General features: G+C 40.9%; 1 protein-coding gene across 1 annotated transcript in view; it reads right to left on the minus strand.

The window, feature by feature from the left end:
* Positions 1-13510, minus strand: part of MTUS2 (microtubule associated scaffold protein 2) — a 344092-nt gene that overhangs the window by 126541 nt on the left and 204041 nt on the right. Inside the window, exon 5 of the mRNA XM_007471434.1 lies at positions 8144-8242. Coding sequence (XP_007471496.1) covers positions 8144-8242 — 99 coding nt within the window. The remainder of the gene's footprint in view (positions 1-8143; positions 8243-13510) is intronic.

Consider the following 13510-nt stretch of genomic DNA (forward strand, 5'->3'; position numbering starts at 1 on the left):
CCCATGACCTGCAGCACAGGCATAATTCCTATTTTACCAAAGAAGCAGCTGAGACTCAGAGAAGTTATGTTATTTGTCCAAGGTCACATATCACGTGAGCTACTGAGCCAGGATTTGAACATGGTTCAGTCTATTCTTTTGGGCCAAGCAACCTGGCAACCTTTAGAATTTGCAGAAGAGTTTCTAGTGAAGGCAACTCAGTGTAAGCATTTTCAGATGCAGGAAGAGCGCCAGTAGGAATTGGTGTCACAGGGTTGAAGGAAGGAAAGTTTCAGGAAGGGAGTGATCAATAATGCCAAATGCCACAGAGATATGATAAGGAACAGGACATGTCCACTTAGACTGAATAACCAGGTCACTTGTGGCCTTTGAAGGGCAGTGGAATGGGCGGGGTGGGGTGGGGTGTGGCGCTAGCTGGCAGCGAGGGGAGGAGTCCCTTGTAAGCAAAGGGACAAAGACGGGGATCATGGAAGACTCTTTTCCAAGCCTGGCTACAAAGGTGGGGAGAGAAGTGGGTCAGAAATACGCAGGTCAGGGGAATTTTGTTGTTATGGCTTGTTTTGCTTTGGGGATGGGACTGATGACATAAAATACAGTGACCGTCCTCAGCCAATCTACAGGTCAGCAGGGGAAGGAAGCACACCTCAACTTCACCAGCCACTCCTCACCCAGATGACAGTACAAGGTTCAAGGCCTGATATAGGCATCACTGGTCCAGTTCACTTTCTTCTTTGGTATCCAGTAATCTGAAGAAAGGAGAGTCACCCTCAGAGAGGGATGAAGGAAGCAAGGAGGGGAGGCTGGAACCGAAATACTATGCCCCCAGGTCTGTCCATTATCCATTACATAGGTTTCTATTCACCAAAGCTGGCTTGAAATTCCCCTGTGGTAATCTGGAGTCGTGTTTCTGCTCCCTTGCATACATATCCTGCTGTTTTGAACTGAATGTTTGGGTTCTCCCAAAATTCACATGTTAAATCTCTAATCCCCAATGTGATGGTATTCTGAGGTGGTGCTTTTGGGAAGTAATTAGGTCATGAGGGTGAAGCCTTCATGAATGGGATTAGGGGTCTTAAGAGAAGAGACACGAGAGAGACGACCTCTTTCCCCCACATGATGACACAGCAAGAAGGCATCCATCTGAAAACCAGGAAGAGGGTCCTCACCAGTAGCCAAATCAGCCAGTACTTTGATCTTGGACCTCCCAGGCTCCAGAACTGTGAGAAATACATTTCTGTTGTTTAAGCCACCAGTATGGTATTTGTTATAGCACCCTGAGCTGACTAAGACACCTGCAAAACGCCCTTGAGTGTGAGTGGAATCTGTAAATATGACGATTATGTAACGTTATATACAAAGGAGATTATCCTTGGTGAGCCCGACCTAATCAGGTGAGCCTGTTAAAAGGAGAGTTTTCTCCAACTGGTTGCAGAGTGGGAAGTCAGAGATTTGAGGCCTGAGAAGCATTCAACACACCATTACTGGTTTGAAGATGGAGGGAGCTGCATGGCAAGGAATGAGGGGGCCCTAAGAGCTAAAAGTGCCCCTACAGACAGCCAGCAAGGAAACAGAGACCTCAGTCCCACAACTACAATGAAGTGGTTCTACCAACAACTTGAATGCACTTGAAAGTGGATTTTTCGCCCGAGCCTCTATTCAAGAACTCAGCCTAGCCGATACCATGATTTTAACCCTGCAATACGATGCAATGGAGAACCCAATGAAGCCACACCTGGATGTCTGACCTGTGGAACTGTGACCTATAGAACTAATAATTGGGTGTTATTTTTAAAATTTATTTATTTACTTTTATATTTATTTTTAGCTTTGTTGGGTCTTCGTTTCTGTGCGAGGGCTTTCTCTAGTTGCGGCAAGCGGGGGCCACTCTTCATCATGGTGCACGGGCCTCTCACTATCGCGGCCTCTCTTGTTGCGGAGCACAGGCTCCAGACGCGCAGGCTCAGTAGTTGTGGCTCACGGGCCTAGTTGCTCCGCGGCATGTGGGATCTTCCCAGACCAGGGCTCGAACCCATGTCCCCTGCGTTGGCAGGCAGATTCTCAACCACTGCACCACCAGGGAAGCCCGGGTGTTATTTTTTAAAAAGAAAAGGGAAAGGAAAAGATTAGCAAACATATAGCAGGAGAAACTAGCCAAAATTAAACACACAGAGAAAAAAGACTGAAAGAAATGAACAGAGTATCAGTTTGGACAGGAGTGGAGCAACCACCAGGGACCTAACATATGCATAACTGGAGTCCCTGGAGATGAGGCTGTTAGGGTGGAAAATTTTTGAAGAAATAATGGGCAAAATTTTTCAAATTTGATGAAACCTACATACCCACAGATCAAAGAATCTCAAGAAAATTCAAGCACAAAGACAAAACATCCCACAAAGAAAATGACACCAAGGTATAGTGTAATCAATTTGCTCCAAACCAGTGATAAAGAGAACATCTTTAAAGCAGTCAGAGAAGAAAAAGACACATAGGCACAGAGAAATAAAGATAAGGATGACAGTCCATTTTAAATTGGGAACCATTCAAACCAAAAGACAGTGGAACAACGTCTTTAAATACCTCAAGAAAAAAATAATGCCAACTTGAATTCTGAACAAAATAAAAGTATCTCTCAAAAATGAAGGTAAACAAAAACAGGAAGATTTCATCACCAGGAAACCTCCACTGTAAGGAATTTTAAAGGAAATCCTTCAGGCAGAAGAATGATGATACCAGATAGAAATCTGGATCCACATAAAGGAATGAAGAGCACCAGCAGTGAGAACTAATTGAGTAAATCTAAAAGACTTTTGCTTAAGAAGAAAACTGAGTGCTGACAGTCAAAAATAACAATGTAGTGTGGGTTTATACACAGAACATACATAGAAGGAAAATGTCTGCTAACAGTAGCACAAATGCCAGGAGGAGAGAGATGGCAGCATACGGTTGTAACTCTTATACTATATGTGAAGTGATATAATACCACTTGAAGCTAGAATGTGTGAAGTTAAAGATGTAGACTCTGAACCTCAAAACCACCACTAAAATAACACGACAACAAGATATAGGTAGCTAATACATCAACCAAGGGGAGGTATGGAATCATGAAAGATAAGTAATGTAAAAGAAGGCAGTAAAATAGGGGGGAAAAAGAACATGTGGGATAAATAGAAAATAATAGCAAGATGGTAGATTTACTCCCAATCAAACCAATAACATTAAATGTACATCAAAGGTAGAGATTTGAGACTGGATAAAAATGGAAGAGCCAATGACAAACTGCCTATAAAAAACCAACTTAAATATAAAGAGACAAATAGATGAGAAGGAAAAGTATGGAAAGAGGTATTCCATGCTGAAATAAATAGAAAGCTGAGTGGCACTATTAATATTGAATAAAGTAGACTTCAGGGAAAAGAATATTACCAGGGATAGAGGGTCATTTCATAACGACAGTGGGAAATTCATCAAAATGATAAACGATCCTAAACATTTATGTACCTAATAACAGAGCTTCAAAATACACAAAGCAAAATGATGATAGAGCTGAAAGGAGAAAGACAAGTCCCCAATTATACTCTGAGATTTCAATAACCTTCTCTCAATTACTGATAGAACAGTAGACAGAAAATCAGTAGGGCTATAGAATACTTGAACAATGCTATCAACAAACGTGAGCTATGACACTGTAGAATATTCCACACAGAAACGGTAGAAAAGGCATTCTTTTTAAGCACATATGCGAGATTCACCAAGACAGCCCTTGGTGTGGGTGATAAGACAAAGTCTCAATAAATTTGAAAGGATTCAAGTCATCCAAAGTATGTTCTCCAACCACAATGGAATTAAATTAGAAATAAAATCAGAAAGATCTCTGCAAAGTCCCAAATATTTGCGAACTAAAAAAACACATTTTTAAATAATCAAGGGGACATAAGAAATCAAAAAGGGAAACTTGAAAATATTGTGAACTCAATGAAGATGAAAACCCAATATATCAAAATTTGTAAATTATAAACCTATAGAGGAAAACTTACTGTACTAAGTGCACATTAGTAAAGCAGAAAGACTTCAAATTAATGATATTAACTAATTAAATCCAGTGTAAGCAGAAGAGGAATAATAATGGTCAGAGTAGAAATCAATTGTATATCCTTCTGCAAAAAGAGAGTCAAGCCATACCTCACACTATATACAAAAATTAAATTAAATGGATCATAGACTTAAATACAAAACCTACAACTATAAATCTTTTTAGAATAAAATGTAGGAGAGAATCTTTGTGACCTTGGGTTATGCAAAGATTTTTTAGATAACACTCACAATATGGTCCATAAAAGAAAAAAAATATGAATTGGACTTCATGAAAATTAAGAACATCTAATCTTCAAAAGACATTGTTAAAAGAAGCAAAACAAGCCACAAATTGTGGAGAAAAAATTGCAAATCACATAGCTGAAAAAACTGTATCCAGAATATATAAAAACTCTCAAAATTCAATAAAAAGAAGACCAAAAAAACCCAAATGGTGAAAGATTGGAATATATATTTTATCAGAGGATATACACAGATGTCAAATAAACAAAAAGATGCTCAACATTATAACATCATTAGTTATTAAGGAAATGCAAATTAAAACCACGAGATACCACTGTGCACCTACTATAATGTATACTATTAAAAAAACTGACCATACCAAGGGTTGGCAAGGATGTGGAGAAACTGGATCTCTAAGACACCACCGATGGGAATATAAAATGGTAAAAACACTTTGGAAAACCGTTTGGAAAACTTTTAAACAGTTTTAAAAAGTTAAACACATAGCTACCATATGACTCAGGCATTCCACTCCTAGCTATTTACCGAGAGGAATAAAAGCAGAAGGTCATAGCAAGACTTGTACAAATGTGCATAGTAGCTTCATTTGTAATAGCCAAATCCTTGGGGAAAAAACCCCGAAGTCTCTCAACAGGTAAATGGATAAACTGTGGTATTTACACAGTGGAATTCTATTCACCAATAAAAAGGAATGGACTATTGCCACGTGGATAGATCTCAAAAAAGCCATGCTGAGTAAAAGAAGCCAGATAAAAGTAGAGTATATATGCTTCCATCTGTATCAACCTTTAGCAAATACAAACTAATCTTTAGGGACAGAGTGGGGATTGGGGTGTGGGTGCAAAGGGCTAGGTGGAGAGGATGACAAAGGGGCACCAGGAAACTCCAGGGGATGGTGGACATGTTTGCCGTCTTGACTGTGGTGATGGTTTCACATGTGCATACATATGTCGAAACTCACCAAACTGTACACTTTCAATATGTGTAGTTTAATCTTTATTAATTATACCAAATAAAGATGTTTCAATAAAAAATACCACACACTTTTTTTTGCTTCGTATTTTCTTGGCATAAATATTTCAGTCCTTTTATTTTCAACCTTTTAGGATTTTTTTTTTTTTTTTTTTGCCACGTGCCATGAGGGATCTTAGTTCCCCGACCAGGGATTGAACCCGTTGAGGAACTAAGATCCCTGCAAAGGAAGTGTGGAGCCCTAACCACTGGACCACCAGGGAATTCCCTAGTATTCTTATATTTTAGGTGTGTACTTTGTAAAACAGTCTAAAGCTAGATTTTACATCATACAATGTGCACTTAATAAATACTGTGTGACTGTTCAATAAATGAATCCAGTCTGGTAACCTAAATCTGTGATTTAGTCTAAGAGTTTAGTTCATGTACATTCATTATGACACCTTTAAATTCATTTCTTTTTTAAAAAAAAATTTATTTATTTATTTACTTTTGGCTGTGTTGCTGCGTGCAGGCTTTCTCTAGTTGCGGCGAGTGGCAGCTCGGCTACTCTTCGTTGTGGTGTGTGGGCTTCTCATTGCAGTGGCTTCTCTTGCTGCGGAGCACGGGCTCTAGGTGCACAGGCTTCAGTAGTTGTGGACACGGGCTCAGTAGATGTGGTGCACAGGCTTAGATGCTCTGCGGCATGTGGGATCTTCCCAGACCAGGGCTGGAACCCGTGTCCCCTGCACTGGCAGGCAGATTCTTAACCACTGCGCCACCAGGGAAGTCCCTGAATTTCATTTCTAATACCTTATTTTATTCTTTCAATTTCTTCCATATCCCCACCTCCTCCCTTCCTTCTTTCCTCTCTTTTCCTCTCCCTGTTCTCTTTTTCCTTTCTCCCTCTTTTGCCTTCATTTATATAGATTTAAATTTTTCTTAACCCCTCTTTTCAACTTTTCCCCTTACTGGTTCAGAACTCTATTTTATTGGTAATTCTAAAACTGTTAACATGTATAGTTTAACTTAACCAAGTCTGAAATTACACAATGTAAAACGTCTTTACTCTCTTATTGGTGACTAGAATTCCACTGTATAAATACCACAATTTGTCCATTTACTTACAATATAAGGACCTCACTCACAGTGGCTTATTTCCTTGTGTGTGTAGCAGTTTCACATTTTATTCACCAAGTGGACACAAGTACTGTAGCATTTTAAGTTGAATTTTCAGACTGTAGTGGTAGCAGGCATTCCAGCCCCCTGATTGAGGCAGGGCTGATTGAGGTGAGGATTTCCTAAGGGAGGACTGGTTCCCTTCCCACCTTCTCTCAGAGCCAAAGCACAACAGGCCAGACTCCTCCTGTAGGGTGAGCTTTTTTCCCTTCCTAATTTGTCTAGTGAGGGTTTGTCTAGTGAGAGATTTATGAAGGGTTCTCCGATCTCATCTCCCACCCTCTTTAGGCACTGGGCTTGTAATAGGGAAGAACAAATCTGACTCCATATTAGATCTGTTTCTTTTGCTTTGTTGCCTGTGCTTAGTCATGCTGGCTCTGCACCTTTTGTAAAAGAATGTTGCCTATAGCCTGAACTATATAGGATAGCCTATTCTCAAGGCTCTGACCTTTAAGAAGGTCATTCTTATAAAGAAAAAATGTTGCAGAACAGAGAAAAGCATTTGTCTTGTTGAAGGTTTACAGAAACAGCCTAACCTGACCTACATGCACGGCTGCAAGGACAAAGGATTTCGACACCAAGAAGTCTGCAACAACTAACCACACCCCTCCCTTACCTTGCCTTTAAAAATGCTTTGCTGAAACCCTTTGAGCAGTTCGGGGTTTTGTGGGCACAAGCCACCCATCTCCTTGCATGGCCCCGCAATAAACCTTTCTCTACTCCAAACTCCGAAATTTCCGTTTGTTTGGCCTCACTGTGCATCATGCACACGAACTTTCGATTGGTAACAGGTTTTGTCTCCTGACCCTCTCGTGTGTGGCTTTGGATTACTTCCTATACATTTTTAATTTACCAGAAATATTAAAAAGTTCACTATTCTCCAAGCTTTCTGGTTAACAGTGTGGCAACTAAGAGTGCAGCTTTGGGATTCAGAGTGTCTGCATTCAAACCAATACTCTACTACTTATTTCCTGTGACTCTGGGCAAATTAACAAAAGTCTCTGTACCTCAATTTCCTCACATGTAAAGGGAGAGGCAATAATAGTACCTGTCTCCCAGTTATTGTGGGCCTTAAAGAAATGAATATATCTAAAGAGCTTAGGACTGTACATGGTATACAGTAAGAACTCAAACATTAGCTGCTATTACTGCTACTATTTTTGTGCTTAAAGAAAATGTTCTGAGGTTATATTGCACTGTATTCTACAAAGGGGTGGATACCTTACAGTATGAGTTTTCTTAATAAACAATTTTCAACTTTCATGTGACATTACGTAGCTTATTCATATCAGGATGTAAATAAACAAAGTAACAAGTATTTGATATCTACCATTTCTCTGTTTTTCTTCTTTTTGGGAAATATTATCTCTTGAAGTTAGATCTCCAAAGTCTATTTTTCAATTATAAATTATTTTACATTCTGTTGGAATAGCAGATACTCCTACACAGAGAAGATTCTACCACTTAAACGTAGCATAACATTTTGTGTTTTAAGACAAAATGATGCCAACAGCTGGTTCATTTCAGCTAGAGTCAGAACACATCCATACGTGTATGTCAAGCCCTGGAACCATCACTCATACCACATGGGCTGGCACTGCTCCACTAATGACATTTGAACAAAATAAATTCCAAGTTCAAGTCTCCACAGATAACACAGTTCACATTTCTTAAATACCTGGCGAATGAAGCTTGGTGGTTGAAGCCGATATTCTCTTAGGAGACGAAACTGCAGGTTTATTAGCGTCTTGATCTTTTTGTACTTCTTTCTTTGTTCCTTTATACAGTTTAAAAAGAGAAAAAGAAACAAAGAGAGTTCATTACAATTGAAACAAACACAAATTGTTTGTGCAAAGGGAGGCTTAACAAAAGGCACAGAGAACAAAATAATATTTGGGTGATTTGTTGCTATGGTCACCACCCCCTGTGCTTCAGGAATGACACACTTGTTTATAGCAGAGGGAATTTCGTTTTGAGTGGTCAGAGGAGTAAGTTTACTGCTGTCTCTGATTTGATGAAAAGCACCCCTATCTCTGGAGGTCACCGCACCCCAAAGACCCTGACAAACTATCTGGGAATTAAAATTGTGCTGTCCTCAGTCTGCCTGACTCCTTCTGCCAAAACAAATTTTCATTACGTGGAGAAGGAAGCTGTAGCCGAATCTAACTGCTAACGACTCCAGCATCATTAGAGTCGAGCCGCGGGGGACACAGTCTGCCTCTAATTAATTTCCATGCAGATGGCCCACCGAGGTGACCTGGACAGCCTCTGAGCTCTCTCTCTGCTGCAGCTGAGCCTTTGTAGAACCTGCTGGCAGAGCCGGCTGCAGCAGCATGGGACAGCCTGAGCTCGGGCCATGTCTAAGACCAGGCACTCAGGACACAGCACCGTTTCTCCCTTGTGTGCTGGGCACAGACCCTCCCCGTCACATCCCTTTCATCAGAAAGTCCACGAATGATTGGATGGAAGGTCAGAAGAATAACGCCGCCCTGGGTGTACCTAGACCCGTCTCCGCCTCAGCACAGTTTATTATGTCGTTTCAGAAATAAACCCTCGTGATGGTGATGGTTCCTTAGAAGCGGAACACAAACTTCCCACTTTGCCCCACGCCCTGCACCCTTACTCCTCTTCCAGAGGTAACCAGCTAGCAATTTGGCGTTTACGCTTCCAAACCTTCTTCTAGGTATTTCTAAGTATATCTACCCAAATACAAATACAGCTATTAATTAGCTAAATGCATCCCATACTGCAATTTCTTTTAACCTACCCACACTTTTGAAGATCTTTTTCGTATCAGTGTATTCATAGGTCTTTAAAAAACCTTTGTCCATATTAATGGACAAAGATGTACCATAATTTACCCATCCTCCTGTTGACGAACATTTAGACTGTTTGCAAGTGTTAGCTATTAAAATGGCTAAATGTGCTATAATAAACATACTTCTACTTGTTTCTTTGTACGCATGTACCAGTATCTTTACAGGATGAATGCACAGATACACTTTTGCTGGATTAAGATCCTGCTCATTTGCAATATTACCAGACACAGCCCAGCTGTCCTCCACGAAAAGCTACTAAATTTACACTCCCAACCAAGTGTGTGAGGCCAGTTCTTCCTACATGCTACATGCCCCACGCCCTACCGACACTGAAGTCTCATCACTTCCATTTTTGCCAGACACTTAGAATCTTTTCAAATTGGTCATGTGCATTTCTTTATTTAAAAATTGCCTAATTAAACCCTCTGCCCATTTTTCTTACTGATGTGTAAGAACTCTTCATTTATGCTGGATATTAATCCCTTGCCTGCTATACAAATTATATTTTCCAGCCTTTCACTTTTTACAACTTATTTAGAGTACCTTTCCTTGTACAGTAGTTTTAAAATATTTAAATGTTCAAATATGTCAACTTTTCCCTTACAGCTTTAAAAGCACTATTTCGGATCATTTACATGTATGTGTGCGTGCGTGCGTGCGTGCGTGCGTGTGTGTGTGTGTGTGTGTGTGTGTGTGTGTGTGTGTGTGTGTGTGTGTGTGTGTGTGTGTGTGTGTGTGTGTGTGTGTGTGTGTGTGTGTGACTGGGGAGAGATCATTTCCAGGCTCTGGAGAGGGAGGCAGGTATCTGGAGCCAGCGTCTCTGTCCCTCTCTCTCCTTTTCTGGCCTGACTGGGCTGCTGCTTCTCCCGACACCATCGGACCTGCCTCACCCCTCTCTATCCTTGTCCACCTGTCTCCTGCGGTTCTTCCCACACACCTGTGAGCACCTCCTCTGTTTTACCGCCTTTGGACAAACTGTTTGAGTCTTGTTGATTTACCTCTTCTAAGGTCTGAGTTCCCGTTTGCATGTCTAGCCACTACTTTTTTTCTTCCTACTCTCAAAAAAGGTGCTTCACGCATTTAGTGAACATACCCCAAGCCTTTCGCATCTAAGCAAACAGCTCCACCCTTCACTCACTGTGCTCAGGCCGAACACACAAGGAGTCACCTTGTTTGGCTCCCAGCCCCCATTCAGTCCATCAGCAAAGCTTGCTGGATCTCTTCGGTGAACATCTCCCAGGTCTGACCACTTCTTCCCCCTCCCCACTGCCCCTGCAGAGCCCAGGTCACCATCGCCCCTTCCTCCTCCTTCAAGGCCTCCCACCGGCTCTGCTGCCACCACCGCCCCTCTATTGCATATGCCCCCAGGGCAGCAGGTGAATTAACTTCAAACCCAAGTTAGAGCAAGTCATTCCCAATCTCAAAACCCTCCACTCACCTCCCAAGCTACTCAGAGTGAAATGCAGACTCCTCGCCACACTAACAAGGTCCTAGAGGCCAGCGCTACCCAAGAAATACAATGTGAGCCACTTATGTAATTTCAAATTTTCTGCCAACAACATGTAAAATGTACAAAGTCCAGTGAGATTACCTGTAATAATATGTCTTATTTAAACCAACATGCTGAACATCACTTCAGTGTCCAGCACTGGTCATATTTCAAGGGCTCACTGACTGACTGTGGGCCAGTGAACAGCACAGCCCAGAAAGGCTGGTCCCTAGGCTACATCAGACACCTGTGGGAGTTCATTTTATGTGTCAACCTGATGGGGCTATGGTTGCCCAGACATTTGGTCATACCTTATTCTAGATGAGAGTAACATTTGAACTGGCAGACTGAGTAAAGCAGACTGTCCTCCCCAGTGTGAGGGGGCCTCATACAATCTGTTGAAGGCCTGAGTAGAACAGAAGGTTGGGTAAGAAGGAACTTCAGCTGCCTGACTGGTTGATCTGGGACATCAGTCTTCTCCTGCCCTTGGACTGGAACCTACACCATGGGCTCACTGACTGCAGGTCTTGAGACTTCTCAGCCTCCATAATCATGTGAGCCAATTCCTCACAATAAATCTCTTTTTATATATATGTATTCTATATTCTATAATATATTAATATACACTATACTATACTATATATGTACTCTATACTATATTCTATAATTATATATATACTATAAGAGTATATATAAAGTATAGACATATTTAAAATATATAATAAATATATTTTAATTTATATATTATATATATTTACAAATATATAAAAATATATTAAAATCTATATATTTTAAAAATATATTTATATATTAAAATATATTAAAATATATAAAGTATATATGTAATAGTATATATATTATTCATAATAAATATAATAGGATATTCTGTATTATAAATGTATTAATACATAAATATATATTATTCTCCTATATAAAATATGCTATGTATGTACGTATCTCCTAGTGGTTCTGTGTCTCTGGAGAACCCTAGCTAACACACGCACGCACACACACACACACACACACACACACACACACACACACACACACCCCTCTGCACCTGCTCACACACTCCAGCCACACTGCCAGCCTTGCTGGTGCTCAGACTTGTGGTACCTCCTCCCATTCTGGTCCCATTAGCTTGAGCTCCTTCTGCATGGAACATGCTTCCCCGAGACCTTAGGCTTGGTTCACTCATCTGCTCGTTCAGGTCTCTGCACAGATGGCAATCTTCAGGGAGGCCATGCCTGACACTCCAGGTAAAACAGCCCTCCTGCCACCTGCCACTCTGCCCCTCACCTGCTTCATTCTTCTTCACAGCCCTTGTCACTGCCCAAAACATCCACACATCTGTTTGTTTACTGTCTACCTTCCCCACTAGGACATAAACTTCAACCAGAGGACACACCCTGCCCTGGACAGCGTGGCCATTCAGTCTATGCCCCACTGTCCGCCCATCTCCCACCGGGCTCTTTTCAAGGCAGGTCATGTCCAGGCATTTGGGGGTTATAGAAGGCTGGACCGGCGGGGTCCTGAAAGCCCAGCCCTGACTCCACTCCACTGAAGCCACATCCACCCTGCAGAGTATCCCACTTATGGATCATCTCACTCTTCTATTCCCTCCCTCTGCTCAGATTTTAGGTTTCAACAAACACAGAGAGTCAGCCAGACTCCTAGGAACTCAGAAGGGAAGAGTTAAAGGCCAAAGTGTGTGCTAAACACAACACTTTAAGGGGTAACTAAACGTAAGTATCTATTCAGAGTCTCAATAGTTTCCATCCAGCCTTCATGGAGTGCTATCTGGCAGCTTCTATCAAAAATTTAAACATTGACAGACTCGACCCAGCAATTCTGCTTCTACAGGTCTCTCTTTGGAATATTTCTACAGGTGTGAAAAGATGTACATTTAAAGACATTTCATACATTATTCACAACAACAGAGATGTATAAATAACCAAAAATGCCCACAGGGGAACGATTAAGTAAACTACTGTATAACCACACAATGTAGCACTATGCCGCCATTAAAAAGAATGAGGCTGCTCTATATTATACTGGCATGGAAAGATGTCCATGAAAAATAAATTAAAAAGCTAGTTGTTGAACAGTATGCACGGTATTATCCCATTTTTATGACACAAAAATGTTACCTGTATTATAGTTGTAAATATATAAAAATAACTGAAAGGCCATTTACTAGTTTTTTTTTCTCATTTACTAGTTTTTAAATGTTTTTAATAATGGTTACTTCTGAGAAGTAGGATCAAGGGAATTTTACTTTTTATTTTAATATGCTTCTGCATTATCTCCACTTTTAATGATGAACACACACATTACTTTTATAATAAAAAATAAAAGGCATGAAACCAAAACCAAAATGAAAATAATCTGTCAGCTCTCAAAGGACAAGGAAGGAAACCAGCCTAGTGCAAGCAATTCTACAAGAATAACTTTGGTCGAAAGCTTCACGACCCTCCCCCTAGGAACACAGTGCTGCCCGGAAAATTCCTGTGTGGTTCTGGGAGCTCTTGATGGCACAGGAAATGAGGGCAATTAGTCAAGACTTACAGTTGTTTTTGCAGTTTTCTTGCAATCTGCACTCAGCTTAAATGTTTTCTGAGTATACCGTCAGCTTTCGTTTTACTCTGTAAGATCCCAGAGTACCTAGCAATGCCAGTTGTGGTCTCACGGTTTTCCTGCTGCCCCCTCTGGCCACCCTCCCTTAGTCCTTTCCCTA

This window comes from Lipotes vexillifer, unplaced genomic scaffold (assembly GCF_000442215.2).
Source record: "Lipotes vexillifer unplaced genomic scaffold, Lipotes_vexillifer_v1.1 scaffold543, whole genome shotgun sequence".
Taxonomy (NCBI): Eukaryota; Metazoa; Chordata; class Mammalia; order Artiodactyla; family Lipotidae; genus Lipotes; species Lipotes vexillifer.